At 37.6% G+C, this 22,445-nt stretch overlaps 1 protein-coding gene across 1 annotated transcript in view; it reads right to left on the bottom strand.

Annotated features, from left to right (window-relative positions):
- Positions 1-2,139: 2,139 nt before the first annotated feature.
- LOC114284997 (proteasome subunit alpha type-4-like) overlaps positions 2,140-22,445 on the bottom strand; it is a 55,671-nt gene continuing 35,365 nt past the window's right edge. The window contains exon 2 of the mRNA XM_082886068.1: positions 2,140-2,946. Coding sequence (XP_082742194.1) covers positions 2,243-2,946 — 704 coding nt within the window. The 3' untranslated portion in view covers positions 2,140-2,242. The remainder of the gene's footprint in view (positions 2,947-22,445) is intronic.

The following is a 22,445-nucleotide window of genomic DNA, read 5'->3' as shown; positions in this document are numbered from 1 at the left end:
TAATAAATACACAAAAATACAAAAATGTATTGAATTTTTGTTTTTTTTTTTTTGTATTTTTTGGTATTTAGTGTATTTTTTAAAGCTTTTTTTCACAAATATTATACTTCTTAAGTGTATTTATGTTAGGTGTGTCTAAAAATTAAAAAAAAAATCATTGAAAACATTAAAATACAAAAAATAAAAAAAAGTAAAATTTTTTGAAAATTATTTTCTGAAAACTGGAAACAAACAAGCTGATTTATTTTTTGTTTTTTGTTTATATTTTCTATAAATCTCTTAAAATAAATTCATAAAGTTTCATTAAGTTTTCAAATAGTTTCTGCTGTATTTATCTTCAGTTTCTTTCCCTTTAACAATTCTAAGGCCTAGTTTGACATACCAGGAAAAATTTAAAAAGTCAAAAAGTTATTTAAAAAAGTTAAAAAGTTATCATTCTTTACAAATTAAAAATATAAAAAAAATTAATTTACACAATATTTTAATACAAAAAATCAACGAGTTGATAGGTACTGAATTTTTGTACATATATATATATATATATATATATATATTCTTTAAGTTGGAGGGTAATGTTGGACCCGTAGGGGCCTACCACGGGTCCCTTTTTGAAAATCTGAACCGTTCAATGTGTAGAACTCGTCGAGTACTATATATGCTTATAAAAAATCACGTTGATCAGATATCGCTAATTACATGATCAAATCAGTTTTGTATAAAAAATGGATGGCATTATAGTTAACGGTTGAAAAAAAAAGTAATCCGATCAGATAGTTATCGATGTCCGATCAATGTGATTTTTTACAAACATATAGTACTCGACAAGCTCTACACATTGAACGATTTTGATTAGCAAAACGGGACCCGTGGTGGGCCCTCACAGGCCGAACACCTCCAATTCAATGCCCGAAAAGCATAGAACCATCTCCTAGCCTATACATATCCCACGCTGTCCCTTAATTCATCGAACCGTACAACCTATTCTATCCCAATCTTCTCCTATACACTAATTTATTCAATTTTAAAAAGTCAAAAAGTTATCCCAAACAACCATTTTTTTCCTCTACTTTTTAATCTAAAAATTCAAAAAATACACTTATTTAAGACACCCCAAACAACCCCTTAATATTATCGAGCCAAATCATCACCATAAATAAATAAAATAAACATCTCGATTTTTTATATAATTAAAAAAAATTATTCTCAAAATATTTACCTTTTTTTTCATCTAACAAAAACAATCAAAAAATTACTAAAAAAAAGTTAATTCTTAAATGAGGTCCTAGGCTCCTTGGAGTTCTGATATGTGGAGTCACCATTGGTATTTAGAATTAGGTTACGTCCCATTATGAAGAATTTTGTGTGAAAATTTTGTTCAAAAGAAAAAGGTACTAAAGCGAAGTAAAGTAAAAGAAAAGTGTATTGTTGTGAATTTTGTAAAATCTTGTATATAATTTTTTGGTAAGATATTCCTGAGATTGAGCTTAAGAATCTGTGAACCGAGTACGGAACATCCTTTTTTAAGAATTTGCTATCCTTTCCCTGATGTACCCCTTGTAGGATGAATTGTTTTAGTCTCAGCTCCCATATGAGAAGAAGGAAACCCAAAGAACTTCCTATTTTTTTAATTTCTTCATCGGGCTTGGAAAAGACGTGGAGTGCACAAGCTCCTGACAAGAGGGGCGACTGAACGGAAGACTCTTTCCATGGCGAAGTCACCATTGGGTCTATTTATTATTATGGTAAATCGGTGTATCAAGATGTCAATTTGAGATCTTATTTTGGTAAGATATGTTTTAAAAGAAAACTTGTCCTGATGAAAAAGTTATTGGCTTATGTATCTGTTAGTAGACATTTTTTAAGTAATTGATTTGTCCAATTTAATCTAGATTGAAAACTTAAGCTAAAGAATATGTCAAATATCGTTTGCTTTGTAGCACATTAAAAATTCAGTACAAGTTAAAAAATGACTCGCATAATGTCTGGGAAAATGAAGCATAACTTGATTTTTAAGCAAAAATTCTCAAAATCATTGAAAGACAGAGCATGTCAAGAGAAGAATTGGCCCAAACAGATAATCCAAGAAAGCTGCAAATGAACCATATAGGGTTTCAATACATGAATAAGAATCACTGCTTCTAACATAAAAATAACAATTGTATCAGATCAACACAACACATCATGTCTTTGTAAGATCTCAAACTAGTCCAGAAACATAGGTCTGAATCAAGATAACAATAATTCATGACGCCTCCGCGGCGGGTTGGGTCAACCCAAAGCTCACCAACAACTTACTAAGAGATTCGGGAGAGCTAACCTGGTACTTCACTTTCCCCGAAGAGAGGAAAACCTCAGCCAGTTCAAGCTTATCCGAAGTAAGACTGGTGCTGTCCATAGTCCTACTGAGCACCTTCAGCACAAGCTGTACCGCCTCTTCTCTTGTGATATCATCCTTGTAATCCTGCTTAAGCATCGACTGCGCAGCCTGGTTGTTAGCACCAATTGCCGCAGCCTTCCAACCACCATAGTTTCCACTCGGGTCGCTCATGTAAAGCTGAAACTCGTAGTTCTTATCCCATCCCGCAAACAAAAATGATACACCAAATGGTCGAAGCCCACCGAATTGTGTGTATCCTTGTTTGGTGTCACATAGAGATTGAACCAACTGTTCAACTGGCATTGGTTCTTGGTAAGCATACGTGTAGCGCTGAGCTTGGACCCGGGCTGTGTTGATGAGGATGTTGGCATCAGACATGATTCCAGCCACGGCACATGCAACATGGTCATCAATCTTGTACATTTTCTCGGTGGATGTTGAGGTCTGTAGGAGTTTGGAAGTGACTTTCTTTTCTCCAACCAGTACGACCCCATCTTTTGATAGTATCCCTATGGCAGTCCCAGCATTTCCAATTGCTTCCATTGCATATTCAACCTGGTACAGACGACCTTCTGGAGAGAAGATTGTTGTGCGGCTGTCATACCTTCGAGACATCTAACGTATAATACAAGAGTGGAATCTCAGTAGATTAGTTAGACAGAAAAAAAAAAAAAAAAAAAAAAATGGTGTCATTGAAGATTTATTTTATAGATGCAGGATAATATTGATTCCATGTAATGAATTCCATAGCAACCAAGCAGAAATCAAGGATGGGAAGAACTATCATTTAAAATGTTTTGACAGTGTATCTAATATATTCTTTTCTTTATGATGAGAGTGCCCTTTTCTAGAGAAAATATTAGATTATCCTCTTTCAATGGGAAATTAAAATGCTTAATAAGACTATTGTATTGACCATTGAAAGTAACTAAGTTTAAATTAAAGGAGAGCTAGTTTGATCAAGCTGAAATTTTTTAGCATTGAATTTCTAGTTCTGAAATACTAGAGTAATGAATTTTTTTATCTGAAAATTTTAAGATAAATGTCAGTTCAGAATTTGCAAAATTTGGCAAAACATGACTACAAACATTATACTTATCAGAATTCATGGACGTTATGCGACTATATCCTCTAGAGACCAATATCGCTCACAGCCCTTATATGAAGTGACATATCAGGAACTGAGAGAAAAACCACTATCATAATTTAATACTCACACACAATATGTATAAACCTACAGAATGATATAGAAGTTCAACTGCAAGTTCTAACAAATATGAGTGCGAGCTCCCAAACTCTGTAACTTTAGTCACCAGAATCACCCCGTCATCAAAATTATGATAAACAATTAGACAATGTTTTATTGTTTCCTTTGGGTGCAAAACAATTTACTAGGCATTCCACTATGGGGGATCAAAACCCTTTATCACCTTTTCCCAACAAACTATGATGCACGGACACAAGACACGACTTAGACACAGACACAACACGGACACGGAAATTTTCAAAAACTGGAGGATACGACACGCTGGGGACACATTTAATATATATAATTTTATTTATTTATTATATATCTAAATTTTTTTTAAAAAAAACATTGGTTCTTATAAAATTACAATAATAATAAAATTAATAAACACATTACCTAAATTTTTTAATAAAATTGATTTTTTTTTAAATAAAAATAATTTGTTTTATAAATTTTAGGTTCAACAAAAACATGGATATAAAAAAATAATAATAATAAAAGAAAACAAAGGGAGGGAAAGAGACATCAGTAAAAAAAATGAAAATAAAAACGAAAGAGAGGAGAGAGAGACAGAATCAAAAGAGGGAGGAGGAGGAGGAGAAAACGAAGAGAAGAAGAAGAATACAGAAGACGAAAACAAGAAGAACAGCGAAGACCAAGCGCAAAACAGGTTAGGGTTTGTAACGCCCTCAAAATTAACCCATTATATATATATCATTGACATGCAATATTTAAAGAAAACGATTCATTAATTCATTCATCAGAGTATTACTAAAAAAAAGCGTTACATGTAACATCAAATTAAATGCCTTACGGGCTAACATCTTTCCAAGCCAACACTTGGACACAGAATATGAGTTCTAACTCAAATACAAATAAAGCCCTAGGCTTGAATGTTTACATGTAATATCAAATAAATAAATAACAACTAAACTAAACAGAGTCTTCAACTCCAATTCCTTCCAAGCTAAATCCTTGGAGGTAGCTTATCACCTGAACCTGAAAATGATGTTCCCATAAAGGGTGAGCCACAGCCCAGTAGAAAAATACTAAACCAAATATAAGCATTGGATAAAGCTATAGCATTCAATAGATGGTTAACCAAGATAGTCAATTATAACTTGATATTGTCTCATGACACTAATGTCTATGACATGTTTCAATTCCCATTATTATCAATATGGCTCAGAACCTAGCCAAACTTACAACAGTGAACTATATATCACATTCACATTACTTCCAATATCAACAACACAGATGAGACTCAGGCTCATATCAAAACACTTCGTACTTCTCATTTGATACACATTTTAGTGCTGTATCAATAACATGTAAAAACACTTCAATATAATAAGCGCACATAATAGTGATGCTAATGGAGTCCATCCCCTATCTCCTCCCAAACAAAAATCCGGTTTAGAGGTCCATCCCCTATCTTCCCCTAAACCGTGGAGTACATCCCCTATCTCCTCCCAAACAATATGCATATGCAATGCTCAATCAATACATGTATTTTCTGTATTAATTCAATAGTCTAAATTTTATGACTTAAACAAATTGATTAGTTTCAATTTTCCCTAATCCACATGCAATGTCTACAACAAACACGACTATCCTCCACCGATAGCCCAAAACAGTTATTTCTAGACTGGAAATAAATATATCAACAATTCAATAGGCGAGTGATTTTAATTATCCAACTACACCATTTAATCAATGAATTCCTCAATTTCATGCATTTAACCAATTTCCCCAATTTCCTTAAATTAATTATACAAATTAATTTATTAATACAACTAGGGTTTTTCTCAAAATTACCAAAGTACTCCCAACATATCAAAATACCAAAACTTATAACAAAACTTATACGATGGAGTAGGAAATCCCTACCTCGAAGAAAATAACCCGAATGGAGAAGACGAAGATGAATACCCAAATTCCAAAGTGCTCCAAACCACCAAACGTTCAGATTGAATGAAAGCCCTTGACTCACTCTATCTTTTTAATAAAGGACCAAGGTTAGATACTCACCCCAGGTAGATCAATTTTTAGAGAGAAAGCAGGTTTAGAGAGAGAGAGAAAGAGAGAGAGACTCTCAAGGGGCAGTTTTCTAAAAGTTAAGAAAGAAAAGTAGGTCAAAAAGTGATCCAAAAAGTGAAATCTCGGACTGATGTAGTCGACTCCCCGCTCGAGCGTCAGACACAGACTCACGCTTGAGCGTGAAAAGAGCCGCTCGAGCGTCGATTGCACACTTCCAGAAGTTTTGCAGGCGATGGTACCCGCTCGAGCGCCAAACTCTCCGCTCAAGAGGAGGGACTGCAGAGTAAAGTACTGTGAGATGGAAAAACACGCTCGAGCGTCAAAACTCCCGCTCGAGCGGATAAGCAACAACGAAGAGCCCGCTCGAGCGTTAAAACTTCCGCTCGAGCGTGAAGGCCAAAAACTGGACATCACCTTTTGGTTTCAAAGTGCAACCAACCTGTTTCAAACCTGCCCATCACAACCCAAGATTCAAATACAAAGAGGAAAGGCTAGAAGTGATAATGATACAAAAACAAGTCCATGGAACCAAGTCCAGAATACAGTATACAAAGGAAGGAAAAACCGGGATCGCTATAACCTCCCCCCCTTAAAGAATTTCGTCCCCGAAATTAGGTACAAGAAATTTTTTTTTTTTTTAAATTTAACAGTTTTCAATACATGTGATTCCCATTTCCATATCATATTCAATCTCATGATACAACTCTAATTCTACCACACATTTAACATATGCAGTGTTACACTAAACTTCCATTAACCAAAACATAAGCTATGTTTCACAACTTAAGTTATACTCAATACGCTTAAGGTGCAATATTACAACAAATTAAGCAACATATGCTCAAGCATCTACAAATAGATCCAGATATTTCTCTCGGACCTCCAACTCGCGTTCCCAAGTAGCTTCCTCCACCCCGTGATGTTTCCACAAAACCTTTACCAAAGGGATGGTCTTGCCTTGCAAAATTTGATCCCGTCTATCCAAGACCCGAACCGGTCTCCCCTCATACGAGACATCCTCATGTACCTCTAAGTCGGTCCAATCCAATACATGCGATGGATCCGGCTCATACTTCCGGAGCATACTCACATGAAACACGTTATGTACTCCGGATAACTACGGCGGCAAAGCTAAACGATAAGCAGCCTCGCCAATCCTCTCAAGGATCTCAAAAGGGCCAATAAATCGAGGGGACAACTTCCCGCTTTTCCCGAACCTCATTAATCCCCGCCTAGGTGATATCTTCAGAAAGACATGATCACCCACCTCAAACACCAAAGGTCTCCTCCTACGGTCGGCATAAGATTTCTGACGACTCTGGGCTGTAACAAGCCTCCAACGGATAAGCTCAACTTTCTCCGTCGTTTCCCTTACCAATTCCGGACCCAGCAAAGGTGCGTCGCCCACCTCGGCCCAGCAAACTGGAGACCTACACGGTCGGCCGTACAAGGCCTCAAATGGTGCCATACCGATACTAGACTGGAAACTGTTGTTGTAAGCAAACTCCACTAATGGCAAGTGCCTCTCCCACGACCCGCTAAAGTCAAGAACACAACCCCGAAGCATATCCTCAAGGATCTGAATAGTACGCTCGGATTGCCCATCAGTCTGAGGATGATAAGCTGTGCTAAAGGTCAACTTAGTGCCTAAGGCACTCTGCAAGCTCTGCCACAATCTGGCAGTAAAACGAGGATCTCTATCTGAGACGATCGTCACTGGGACCCCGTGCAATCTCACTATGTCTCGAATATACAAGTCGGCAAGATGGTCTACCGAATCTCTCACGCGCATAGGAATGAAGTGCGCCGACTTAGTCAACCGGTCCACAACTACCCAAATGGCGTCACTACCCCGCTGAGTCCTCGGAAGGCCTACAACGAAGTCCATAGTGACATGCTCCTACTTCCACTCGGCAATAGGCAAGGGTTGTAACAAACCCGCTGGCCTCTGATGCTCGGCCTTCACTTGCTGACAAGTAAGGCACCTAGACACGAAAGCTGCCACATCTCTCTTCATACCTCGCCACCAAAACTGGCGACCTAAATCCCGATACATCTTAGTGCCTCCCGGATGCACCGCAAGGCGTGAATGATGGAACTCTCGGAGTACCTCCTCTCGACAAGACTCCGGCACAAACAGACGGTCTCGGTATCTCACACTGAGGTCGGAATACACCGTCAAACCCTTCTCAACCTTCCCACTGGAAATCTTCTCACGGAGGGATTCTACCTCAAGGTCACCCCCCTGAGCCTCTAACACTCGAGTCACAAGTGTAGGCTGTGCAACAACAGAAAACAAGGCCGCAGCCTCAACGGATTCGCTCAGAAGTAAATCGAACTCCCCAAGTGCACCCAACATCTTCCACTCCTGAATGGCTATACTAGCTATGTCACCAACAGGTTTCCTGCTAAGGGCGTCGGCCACCACATTGGCCTTTCCCGGATGATAATGCAACTCGAAGTCATAATCCTCAATGAACTCCATCCACCTCCTCTGCCTCAAGTTCAAGTCTTTTTGTGTGAACAGATATTTCAGACTCTTATGATCCGAGAATACCTCGAACCTCTCACCATAAAGATAATGCCTCCAAATCTTCAAGGCAAATATCACAGCTGCTAACTCTAAATCATGTGTAGGGTAATTCTTCTCGTGAATTTTCAACTGACGTGAGCCATAGGCAACCACTTTCCCTTCTTGCATCAACACACAACCCAGACCCTCTCGTGAGGCGTCACAATAGACTGCATAACCCAACCCTTTCTCCGGAATAATCAAGACTGGAGCAGTGGTCAGTCTAACTTTCAACTCCTGGAACGACTTTTCACAAGTCTCACTCCATACAAACTTAACTCCCTTCCGAGTCAAACTAGTCAAAGGTGAAGCTAACCTGGAGAAATCCTTCACAAACCGGCGATAATACCTAGCTAACCCCAAAAAACTGCGAATCTCAAACACACTCTTAGGCTGTGCCCAATCTTGCACTGCCTCAGTCTTGGATGTATCAACAGACACTCCTTCCCCAGAAACTACATGGCCTAAGAACTTGACCTCTTCTAGCCAGAATTCACACTTCCCAAACTTAGCATAAAGCTTATGGGCTCTAAGTAACTCAAGCACCACTCTCAAGTGTTCCTTGTGCTTCTCCTCAGAAGGTGAATAGATAAGGATGTCATCCACGAAGACGACTACAAAACGATCTAAAAATTCCCGGAATATCCGGTTCATCAAATCCATAAAAACTGCCGGTGCATTGGTGAGCCCAAATGGCATCACCAAAAACTCATAGTGACCATACCGCGTACGGAATGCCGTCTTCGGAATATCCTCCTCCCTGAATCTTAACTGATGATAACCCGATCTCAAGTCTATCTTTGAGAAACAATGGGAACCCTTCAACTGATCGAACAGATCATCTATACGAGGCATAGGGTACTTATTCTTAACCGTAGCCCGATTCAATTTCTGGTAATCTATACAAAGTCTCAAAGCACCACCTTTCTTTTTAACAAAGAGGGCCGGTGCTCCCCATGGTGAAACACTAGGACGTATAAAGCCCTTATCTAGCAACTCCTGGAGTTGGATCTTCAACTCAACTAACTCGATTGGGGCAAAACGATAAGGTGACATAGAAATCGGCGCCGTGCCGGGCACTAAGTCAATAGAGAACTCAATCTCTCTGTGAGGTGGCAAACCAACAAGGTCTTCGGGAAAGACATCCGAGTACTCACAAACCACCCGTGGCAACACAATCTGGGTCTCATCACACTCACTACTCAAAAAGCTAGCAAGTAAACCACTAAGCTCACTCCGCCCTCGCGAATCATACCCCGGTGGCAAAACACTACCAACCCGGTCCCCCAGAAAATGAAAACATTCCCCGCTCACGGTACAACAAGTGACCCTCTGGTGGTAGCAATCAATAACTGCCCGGTATGACGATAACCAGTCCATACCCAAAATAACATCGAAGCCCTTCATGGGCATAACCACAAAAGGAAACGGAAGCCTATGATAGTCGACCTCTATAACACAACCCCTAACACCTTGTTTCAAGATCAACTCACCCCCAAGAGGTGACACTACACAAATAGGAGATGCTAACTGTGCTAACTCCAACTCCAAAACAGATGCAAATGCAGCAGACACAAAGGAATGAGATGCACCTGTATCAATCAAAACACTAGCAACCGAGTTGCAAAACAAGAAGGTACCTCTTACAACTGATGGTGCCGGCACAAGATCCTGCGCGGTAACAGCGTACACGCGCCCAGACGACCTCTGATCAACCTGCTCACCCCTAGGAGCATAAGATTGCTGCACCGACTGGGACGATGAAGCCCCCTGATTGGCCCTCGAGGCCTGACCCGACTGTGCTGGCTGATGACTCTGAATCTGCCTCAAACCAGATGCACCAGGTGTGCCACTCAACTGCGGGCAATACCTCTTCATATGCCCTGGCTGACCACATTGATAACACGAGAGTGGCTGGCCTCTACCCTGACTCTAGCTCTGAGATCGAGCCGAAGATGATGCTGCTCTCTGCACTCCTCCCCTCTGAGGACAAACTGGAGACTTGTGGCCCAGCTGGCCACACTTGAAACAGATAATGTCTCCCTGACTGCCTTTCCCCGAACTAGCACTCAGCACAGGAAAAGTCGATCTAAAAAGGCTACCCTGAGACTGCTGAGGATTAAAACCCTTCTGTCTCCTACCATCACTCTGACCATCCTGACTTCTCTTGGAGCCCTTCTGTCCTTCCTCCTCCTCCTGCATCATGATTTCCATGTGGGCCGCAGCATCAACCATACGCCCATAATCCCGAATCATAGTTCCCCCAACTCGCAGCTTGAGACCACGCCTCAACTTCTTCTCAAACTCGATACAACGGTGTTCCTCAAACGCCACTAACTCAGGTGCAAACCTGGACAAGCTAGTAAATGCAGCCTCAAACTCGGCCACTGAAGAACTCGACTGCTTAAGCTGGCAGAACTGGTCTCTCAGCTTCTCCCTAACTGTTGGAGATAAGAACCTCTCCTGGAAAGCATTTACAAGCCTCCCATGTACCTCCTATACGACCCTTAGTGAACTTCCACCACTGACCCGCATCCCCCTTCAGCTGGAAAGATGCCAAGGTCACTTTCAACCCCTCGTCTTCGATGCCAAGCATCTCAAACGTCTTCGTTGTCTGTTCGAGCCATTCATCTGCCTTAAGCGGCTCTTTAGGATCACCCACAAATTCATCCGGGTTAGACCGGAAAAACTCCCTCTTCAGAAAGGAAGGTCCTGCATCCGCAACAACAACCCGAGCTTGATTCTCAGCTCTGAGAATGCCTACTGACTCCCTGAATGCCCCTGCTATTTCTCGAGCTAAAGCGCCCATAGCCTGCTGGCCTACTGGCTCGGCCACATTGGCCTGGCCAACTCCCTCCTGTACTGTAGGAATCTCCTCTGGCACAGGCACCTCCTGCCTACCCAGCCTACCACGCCTACCGCGTCCTCGTCCTTGTCCTGACATCCTAATAAAGGAAACAAAGACGTTAGCACATTAATAAATGTGCCGAAGCTAAACACTCGCGTCCTAATACATTGGACAACAATAATTCATTCCACATAAGCACATAATCACATAAGCACCTACGAACTTCATTCCCGGATGATGATAGTTCCGAAGCGTTACTATAGTTCCTGTTGGAAGCAGCATTGATCAAGTGCCTTTCCAACAAGACTACTAGAAACTCAAGGGTCCAATCAACATCCTAAGAACTACATTCCATACCCAGATAGTCACATAAACATGTTATCACATAAGCATATAACATTACACTAAGTCTCTATCAAACGAGACGAACCCATTGTGATACTAATCACTTCCCACGTACCCAAAGTATTCAAACCCGGTACGCTCTGATACCAAGTTGTAACGCCCTCAAAATTAACCCATTATATATATATATCATTGACATGCAATATTTAAAGAAAACGATTCATTAATTCATTCATCAGAGTATTACTAAAAAAAAGCGTCTCATGTAACATCAAATTAAATGCCCTACGGGCTAACATCTTTCCAAGCCAACACTTGGACACAGAATATGAGTTCTAACTCAAATACAAATAAAGCCCTAGGCTTGAATGTTTACATGTAATATCAAATAAATAAATAACAACTAAACTAAACAGAGTCTTCAACTCCAATTCCTTCCAAGCTAAATCCTTGGAGGTAGCTTATCACCTGAACCTGAAAATGATGTTCCCATAAAGGGTGAGCCACAGCCCAGTAGAAAAATACTAAACCAAATATAAGCATTGGATAAAGCTATAGCATTCAATAGATGGTTAACCAAGATAGTCAATTATAACTTGATACTGTCTCATGACACTAATGTCTATGACATGTTTCAATTCCCATTATTATCAATATGGCTCAGAACCTGGCCAAACTTACAACAGTGAACTATATATCACATTCACATTACTTCCAATATCAACAACACAGATGAGACTCAGGCTCATATCAAAACACTTCGTACTTCTCATTTGATACACATTTTAGTGCTGTATCAATAACATGTAAAAACACTTCAATATAATAAGCACACATAATAGTGATGCTAATGGAGTCCATCCCCTATCTCCTCCCAAACAAAAATCCGGTTTAGAGGTCCATCCCCTATCTTCCCCTAAATCGTGGAGTACATCCCCTATCTCCTCCCAAACAATATGCATATGCAATGCTCAATCAATACATGTATTTTCTGTATTAATTCAATAGTCTAAATTTTATGACTTAAACAAATTGATTAGTTTCAATTTTCCCTAATCCACATGCAATGTCTACAATAAACACGACTATCCTCCACCGATAGCCCAAAACAGTTATTTCTAGACTGGAAATAAATATATCAACAATTCAATAGGCGAGTGATTTTAATTATCCAACTACACCATTTAATCAATGAATTCCTCAATTTCATGCATTTAACCAATTTCCCCAATTTCCTTAAATTAATTATACAAATTAATTTATTAATACAACTAGGGTTTTTCCCAAAATTACCAAAGTACTCCCAACATATCAAAATACCAAAACTTAGAACAAAACTTATAGGATGGAGTAGGAAATCCCTACCTCGAAGAAAATAACCCGAATGGAGAAGACGAAGATGAATACCCAAATTCCAAAGTGCTCCAAACCACCAAACGTTCAGATTGAATGAAAGCCCTTGACTCACTCTATCTTTTTAATAAAGGACCAAGGTTAGATACTCACCCTAGGTAGATCAATTTTTAGAGAGAAGGCAGGTTTAGAGAGAGAGAAAGAGAGAGAGACTCTCAAGGGGCGGTTTTCTAAAAGTTAAGAAAGAAAAGTAGGTCAAAAAGTGATCCAAAAAGTGAAATCTCGGACTGATCTAGTCGACTCCCCGCTCGAGCGTGAAAATCCCCGCTCGAGCGTCAGACACAGACTCACGCTTGAGCGTGAAAAGAGCCGCTCGAGCGTCGATTGCACACTTCCAGAAGTTTTGTCGGCGATGGTACCCGCTCGAGCGCCAAACTCTCCGCTCGAGAGGAGGGACTGCAGAGTAAAGTACTAGGAGATGGAAAAACACGCTCGAGCATCAAAACTCCCGCTCGAGCGGATAAGCAACAACGAAGAGCCTGCTCGAGCGTTAAAACTTTCGCTCAAGCGTGAAGGCCAAAAACTGGACATCACCTTTTGGTTTCAAAGTGCAACCAACCTGTTTCAAACCTGCCCATCACAACCCAAGATTCAAATACAAAGAGGAAAGGCTAGAAGTGATAATGATACAAAAACAAGTCCACGGAACCAAGTCCAGAATACAGTATACAAAGGAAGGAAAAACCGGGATCGCTATAGGGTTTCTGTCTATTTCTTTCCCTCGATCTGTCTCTCTCTTTCCCTTGATCTATCTCTCTTTCTCTCGATCTCTTCCCTCAATCCGTCTCTTTTTCCCTCGATCTGTCTCTCTTTCTCTCAATCTCTTCTCTTGATCTCTCTCCTCCCTCGATTTGTCTCTCTTTCTGTCTCTCTCCTCTCCAACAAGTTTGCTTCTTCGATCCACCTCGCGTGTCTGAAACGTGTCATCACGTGTCCACCGCGTGTCCGACTGGAAAATTCCAAAAAAAAAACAAGAGGACACGTAAGGAGAGTGTCAGACACATGTCCATAGCGTGTCTGTGTCCAACACTCGTACACAAGCCTCGAGGAGGTGTCCGTGCATCATAGCTAACAAGCTTCATAATCTTGGAACTAAAATTAAAGCAGATTTTCAAAAATAATAAGAAAGTATCCACTCACAAACTTAAGGGGGGAAAATGAACATCAATGAGATGATGCACTCGTATTTTCATCAACTACAAGAATATAGGCAAACACAAACTAGGTTCTGCACAGAAACCAACCTAAGATGTGACAGGCAACCAGCATCCAGCATGTTATGCAATATTGAAAAAAAAGTTGTGTCAGATTTTATTTAGCATAAAAATTCTACATGAATATCATCAGTTTTCCTTTTGTCCTTGCCAAGCTAAAGATTATATAGAGTGGTCCACAACATATTTCAAAAAATAAAAAAGAATTTAGCAAACATACTGTTGTTTGTTGTATCACAAATGCCATGGAATCTGTCCCCAAGAGAGAAAGTCCTGTCTCATATTTACTTTATTTGAGTGACCGAATTCTAGTGAATTAGCCACTCAATAATTAGAGTTCTGGTTTTTTGTGGAGAAAGAAAACAACTTTTTAAGGTAGAGAAGACCGAACTTCTAAACTAAAACAAATTTTTGTCTCTTTTGTACAGCAGGTTGTACGAGTTGGTTTCTCCATCCTTAGACCAAATTTTGGATTTTGTAGAGGCTTTTGAATAGGTTTTTGATGTATAGCTTGTGATATATTTTATTTTGTAAACAATTTACATTCCTTTTGTCCTATACATATCACCTTTATTTATCCCAAAAAAATAAAAAGCCACTCAATGAGTAGAAACATTCTCACCAGAATTCATTTCTCCAAAGTAAATGAAATTCCTCCAAATATATAAAATCTTTTGTAACTAGCCTACTATTTCATTTTGAGGCCAACAAGTTTCTCACATAAAAGGGCATAATCCATTTTCTCAAACCAACCAGTCTTACCCTATTGATCAAAGGAAAAAAACACAAATCTTTAGCTTATCATTACAATCCATGATTCCCACTTGTCATCTCATCAAAAAGAATACTCAAGCTGCCACTGTGGACATCTTTTTATGTCATCCTGCTCTCTGCAGAGTCCATCTTTTTAAGTCTACCAACAGTAGGGGAGGATGAAAGTTGGAAAGTGAGTTATAACCAAAAACAGAGAAGTACACAAACAGGAAAGGCGTACCTTCCATTACAAGAGAATGAAAAACTCTACAATCATTAAATCTAAGAGTTAATACTCAAAAACATACTAGGAGATTGTCCAAATTCTACAAATCGAAATATTAGAAGCAGAAGGCTTAGACTCCATGAAGCAGAGAAGATTTAATCCTAACATCATATTTGATTTGTTGCAAAACTTAGGCTGGGGAGGATGAAAGTTGAAAAAAGTTAGTTGGCAAGGGCATATGTTTTAACAGATGGAAAATTAAAGGAAATAAAAGCGACCATTGAAGGATAAATATAGAACTGGAAAACACAATTTTGTTACATTCTTTATCATCTCCATTTTGAGATCATATACAAAGAATCCAATTGAAAATACAAAAACCAAATTTCTAGTTATTCCTTAAAGTGGCAATGATATGAATGATTTTACTAAGGAAAAAAAATAACCTTAGCAAGATGAAAAAGAGGAAGAAAAAAAAGAAGAAGAAAGAAAGAAACAAAGGGGTTAAGCAGCTTCTATGCTGACTGAAAACGCCAGGAGAAAAAAAAAATGAAAAATCCGACAAAATTATTAAACTCATAAAGCAAACTTTTAGACCTCAATTGAAGCTAATGGATAATAAAACTTAATATCATTAGCCAATTTAGGACTGTTCGACAGGACAACTAAATACCATAAGATATGTTCTGATAGGAATGAAAATCCTGATCTAGTATTTGAAAGTTTGGTTCTTTTAAGCACATTTCTTTATCTCTTTATTTATTTTGTGGACACAAACAGAAACTAGAGACAATTGTTTTAGAAATAATAATTTTGTGTCATGGAATCTTAACAAATTTATTTATTTATAATAAAAAGAAGTAAATTACAACTATCCTCTAGCAATGATCTTTACCCAACACTACCCCCCAAAAAAAAAACTCTTGACTACGTGGTCGTGCCAATCATAGTCAATTTTCAACAAATTTAAGAGATCTCAAAAGGGTTTTAAACCCAAAAAAAAAAAAAAAAAAAAAAAAAAAAAAAAAACTATAGGGCAAATTTCACTTTAGTTACTCCCTTGTGGTTTGGCCCATGTGCACATAACTGTTGTCATTTGAAAATAAGCACATAATCCTGTGTAATTTGTAAACTAAGGTCCATTGTTAAGTCTGTTAATGGCTTAAGCAAAATAACTAAAATACCCTTGTAGATAAGTAGCTTCATTATATAAACCAGAGACATTTTTGTTATTTTTTAAGAGGCAAAATTCAGTTTACTTCATGTGGGGGGTTTATCCAGACATTTGGAAATGAACACATAATTCCTTTTAAGTCCTGGCATTTACACGTGCGCTAACTAGGCCGAAATGCCTATTGGTGTGCACTTTAGCGCATGAACTCCAAAGTGTTATCTGCTTATGGAGTAAACTGCACATGAAGTAAAGCACAATGGGTAAAGAAATTTTCCCAAAACTATATTATAGTTCGTGTTTATGGGAAATCAACAAAATTCTCATAAAAGCATTAGGCTTTTTGTTTCATTTTTTTTGGGAACAATAAAAAATAAAAAATGAAAGACCCCAGTTTCCATAATCACGCGGAATTCCAGTTAACAAACATTGAAAAGAAACAATCACATCACATATATATATATATATATATATATATATATATATCTAATTTCTCATCGATCTGGAGACATTATCGAAAATCATAAATGAATTACCTTTTGGATTGAAGCGAAAGAGAGATCTGGAAATAGAAGCAGAGAATCTGAGAAAACATGTAGAAAATCACGAGACATTGGATACAAAATTGAAGATACAATCGCATATTAGAGAGAGAGAGAAGGATATACATGCCTGGGGGAGATATGGAGAATTATCGCCAAGCAAAGTGAATAGAAGTAGTAACGATGGAGGAAGTGTGGTTTTAGAGAAGATACCTGCTGCTGCTGCTGGTGTGTTTCTTGTGTAGAGGGAAAGCTACTGGTAATCTACACAAGAAACACACTACTTACCGGTAGCTTTCCCTCTACACAAGAAACACACCACCACCACCAGCAGGTATCTTCTCTAAAACCACACTTCCTCCATTGTTACTACTTCTATTCACTTTGCTTGGCGATAATTATCCATATCTCCCCCAGGTATGTATATCCCTCTCTCTCTCCCTCTCTCTAATATGCGATTGTATCTTCAATTTTGTATCCAACGTCTCGTGATTTTCTACTTGTTGTTTTCTCAGATTCTCTGCTTCTATTTCCAGAACTCTCTTTTGCTTCAATCCAAAAGGTAATTCATTTATGATTTTCGATAATATCTCCAGATCGATGAGAAATTAGATATATATATATATATACGTGTGATGTGATTGTTTCTTTTCAATGTTTGTTAATTGGAATTCTGTGTGATTATGGAAACTAGGGTTTTTTATTTTTTATTTTTTATTGTTCCCGAAAAAAATGAAACAAAAACCCTAATGCTTTATGGGAATTTTGTTGATTTTCCCACCCCCCATTCTGTTGATTTCCCATAAACACAAACTATAACATAGTTTTGGGCAAATTTCTTTACCCATTGTGCTTTACTCCATGTGCAGTTTACTCCATAAGCAGATAACACTTTGGAGTTCATGCACTAAAGAGTACACCAATAGGCATTTCGGCCTAGTTAACGCACGTGTAAATGCCAGGACTTAAAAGGAATTATGTGTTCATTTCCAAATGTCTGGATAAACCCCACACATGAAGTAAACTGAATTTTGCCTCTTAAAAAATAACAAAAATGTCTCTAGTTTATATAATGAAGCTACTTATCTACAAGGGTATTTTAGTTATTTTGCTTAAGCCATTAACGGACTTAACAATGGACCTTAGTTTACAAATTACACAGGATTATGTGCTTATTTTCAAATGACAACAGTTATGTGCACATGGGCCAAACCACAAGGGAGTAACAAAAGTGAAATTTTCCCTATAATTTTTTTTTTTTTTTTTTTTTTTTTTGGGTTTAAAACCCTTTTGAGATCTCTTAAATTTGTTGAAAATTGACTATGATTGGCACGACCATGCAGTCAAGAGTTTTTTTTTTTTTTTTTTTTGGGTAGTGTTGGGTAAAGATCATTGCTAGAGAATAGTGTTGTAATTTTCTTCTTTTTATAACAAATAAATAAATTTGTTAAGATTACATGATACACAATTATTATTTCTAAAAAAATTGTCACTAGTTTCTGTTTGTGTCCACAAAATAAATAAATAGATAAATAAATGTGCTTAAAAGAACCAAACTTTCAAATACTAGATCAGGATTTGCTTTCCTATCGGAACCTATCTTATGGTATTCAGTTGTCCTGTCAAACAGTCCTAAATTGGCTAATGATATTAAGTTTTATTAGCCATTAGCTTCAACTGAGGTCTAAAAGTTTGCTTTATGAGTTTAATCATTATAAACAGATATACAAAGTGACATTCCCAATCAGAGTGACATTCTTTTTCTAAACAGATATACAAAGTGACATTCCCAATCAGATATACAGATCAACAATAAATAGATATACATTATAGATCTGTTTTGTAAACAGATAAACACAAAAATAACAGATCAATAATAAAACTGACATTACAGATAAATAAATAAACAGATATACATTCCCAATCAGAGTGACATTCTGCTTCATGAAAAATATACAAAGGGGCATTCCCAATCAGAGTGACATTCTTTTTCTAAACAGATATACAAAGTGGCATTCCCAATCAGATATACAGATCAACAATAAACAGATATACATTAATGATCTGTTTTGTAAACAGATAAACACAAAAATAACAGATCAATAATAAAACTACCATTACAGATAAATAAATAAACAAATATACATTCCCAATCAGAGTGACATTCTGCTTCATGAAAAATAATAGATCTATTATTTATCAACAGATCAACAGATATATTAATGATTTGCTTGAATAAAATATAAAATAAACAGATCTATAAAATGAATATTAACGATCTGTTTATGAATATTAACGATCTATAAAATAAAATAATAGATATGTTTATATTAATAATCTGTTTATATTATATATAAATAATGATCTGTTTATAAATATATTATATATATAAAAAAATAATGATCTGCTTCAAATTCATAATAAATAAATATATTATATATAAAAATAATAATGATCTGTTTATATTAATGATCTGCTTCATTTCTGTTTCATTTCTGTTATTAAAAATAATCCTTCAAATTTATAATAAATAAATATATAAACAGATATATTTTATATATTTATATATAATAAATAAATTTAGAGGAAAAAAAAAACAGAGGTTGAAGAAAATATATATACACTCAGATATATATATATATATATATACATATATGTAAACCCTAGATCCAAATCCCTAGAGAGAGAGAGATACCTAAATAGAGAGAGCAGCGACGGAGGAGTGGCGGTGAGGGAGGAGCGGTAGTGAGGGAGAGAGAGCGGCAGCCCCGTCGTATGTGAGAGAGAGAGAGAGAGAGAGAGAGAGAGAGAGAGAGAGAGAGAGAAAGAGGGGGGAGGCGAAACAATAAACAGCAGAGGCGGTAAGGGAGGATCGTTGGTGACGGAGGATCGCCGGTGAGGAAGGCACGGTGGTGAGAGAAAGAGGGGAAGACCAAACCAGTGGCAAGCAAGAGAGAGGAGCGGAGCAGAGCAGCGCCGTGTGAGTGGGTGTGTGTGTCAAACCTTAAACAAACACAAGCATATATATACCGAGGGTCAAAATGGTAATTTTACCTCAGAGACTAAACGGGGCAAGGCCGGGGCTTAAACATCTATCCCCGTCCCCGGCCCCGATATCATCGGGGATGAACTTTTGAATACCATCCCCGGCCCATCGGGGATATTTTTCGGTGAATAACCACTGAATTCGGGGTCGATGGGTCAAGTCCCCGTCGGGTCGGGTTCAGATTGCCATCCCTATCTATGTATTAGGGGTGGGCGCGGATCGGTTGCGGCCACGAAACCTCCAATCCGCCATCCGTCCGCCAGATTGACGGATTGGAAAAAATCAATCCGCATCCGTCCGCCAATCCGGCGGATGCGGATTGACGGATTGGCGGATGGATACGAATCGGTTTGGCGGTTTAAAAATTTACAAATTTTCAACATAAAATTGTACACTTTCTAAAAAACACAACCTGAACATAATTCAATTGTGCATTGCACTTCCTAAAATACTGCCAAAACATAGGTAAGCAAAAGATAGTGCAAGTGCACAATTCATATATTTGATATACTGCCAATCTGCCAAACCAAAAACAAATAATTCAATTCACATTGGTTTTTAATTCATATATTTTTAATTCACATTCAATTCAAAAACAAATAATTCAATTTATAAAACTAAATCAGTTCCTAAATCAATCAATTTATTAAATCAATTTATAAACACAAATTTTTTATGGAAGCACTCTAAAACTAAACCAATCAGTTTATAAAACTAAATCAATTCCGAAGCAGTTCCGAAATCAATCAATTTATAAAACTAAATCAGTTCCTAAATCAATCAATTTATTTTAAGTTCCTAAATCACTTCCTAAATCAATTTATAAACACAATTTTTTTATGGAAGCACTGTAAAACTAAATCAACCAATTTATAAAACTAAATCAGTTCCTAAATCAATTTATAAACACAAATTTTGTATGGAAGCACTGTAAAACTAAATCAATCCATTTTTAAAACTAAATCAGTTCCGAAACAGTTCCAAAATCAATCAATTTATAAAACTAAATCAGTTCCTAAATCAATCAATTTATAAACACAACTTCCTAATTAGTTCCGAAGTAGTTTCTCAATAAAACTAAAATTGAACACAACACATACAACAAACGAAATTGAACCCAAAATTCAAGAGGCGGAAATGTTGAATAAGAGGTAAAAAACAACACGTACAGAGAGTGTGACATAACAGAGAACAGGAGAAGACAATGGTCAGTGTACAACAGGAGCAGTGACGAGCAGATCGTAGGAGAATACCGTTCGGTGTAGATCGATAGCCAATCGCCGTTCAGTGTAGTAGATCGTCGGTCGACTGTTTAGTGTAGACCGCTGGACGAGGACGACGATGGGTAGGGTTTTGGGGGTAGAGAGAGAGCGGAGAGAGAGCGGAGAGAGAGGGTGTGTGTGTCTCTGCGTCTGAAATGAGGATCTAGGTTTAGGGTAAACTAAAGAAAAGGGCTGGCTGAAGCGTAAAAAACACGCACAAAAAAGAGGGGTCATGGTCGGGTCGGGTTTTGTGGATATAATGGTGGATCACCGGCCACCCGACCCGAATCCGAAAAATCAAGAATCCTGAACCCGCACCCGTCCGCTGCATACCACACATCCACCCATTAGGGGTCGGGTCGGGGTCAGGCCGGGCGAATTGGGTGGGTCGCTGGATCCGCTACACAATCCTACTATGTATGTTTATTCGCCTGGAGCGGTTCAATCCGGTCTAATATGTTTTTTTTTCTTGGGTTACGTGGTAAGAGATCCAATCTAACTTACGTCCATCTCAATTAATTCTTTTTTCGAATTCATGTTGGGATTAGAAAATTCATAAAAAATTATTTTCACATAGTTTGGTCCTAAGAGTTAAATTCCAAGTAATTGTATGGATGGTATACCTACAAATTTGGTTAGGTCCCTGCAATCTAATTTTTATTAAAGCTAAAATATTTGAAAAATATATATATTAACACTTTTTTGAAAATCTTAGATTTTAATTAAGAAGTAATTACAAGTTATCAAATAATTTTTTTTTTTACTTTTATGCACATTTTTCTTAAAAATTAAAAAAACATTACTAGAAAATCAATTCCCAAACACCTCCAATGTAATAGTAACACCACATAACTTCAAATCAAGATTGCTAGAGTTGTGGGATGGCAGGCCCCCTAAACTTCTTAAAATTAGTTAATTAATCCTGCATTTATAAATTATTTTATATTACACATAGAATGACTTCCTAAATTTCTTAAAATTTCTCTATTAATAACTCCTATACTGCATAAGTATTCTTGCAATGCATATAAGATGGCTCTAAACTGTTTGTTACAGTTACATTACAACAAAAATGAAAGTGTAAATTAAAATTGTTCAAATTTAAATTACAAAAACTAAAATAAAAAAAAGACATGTAATTTACCCATTATTTTTTATTATTAAATTATCATAATTCTAAACCTATTTAATCATTATTTCTTCCATTAAATTAAATTGCTCCCATTATTGTTATGGTGATAACATTACATGATTTTTTCATTTTACATTTATATCAGTAGCAATGACAATATGTGAGTAATAGTATGGGTCAAGGACCCTACTCCACTCCCACCTCACCCCCTGGTCTATTTAGCTTTACAAGTTGACATTTTTAGCATTAAATTCC

This window comes from Camellia sinensis, chromosome 9, assembly GCF_055761805.1.
Source record: "Camellia sinensis isolate YWXY chromosome 9, ASM5576180v1, whole genome shotgun sequence".
Lineage (NCBI taxonomy): Eukaryota > Viridiplantae > Streptophyta > Magnoliopsida > Ericales > Theaceae > Camellia > Camellia sinensis.
The sequence above is the reverse complement of the archived record's forward strand: the minus strand, read 5'-3'. Positions and strand labels throughout refer to the sequence as shown.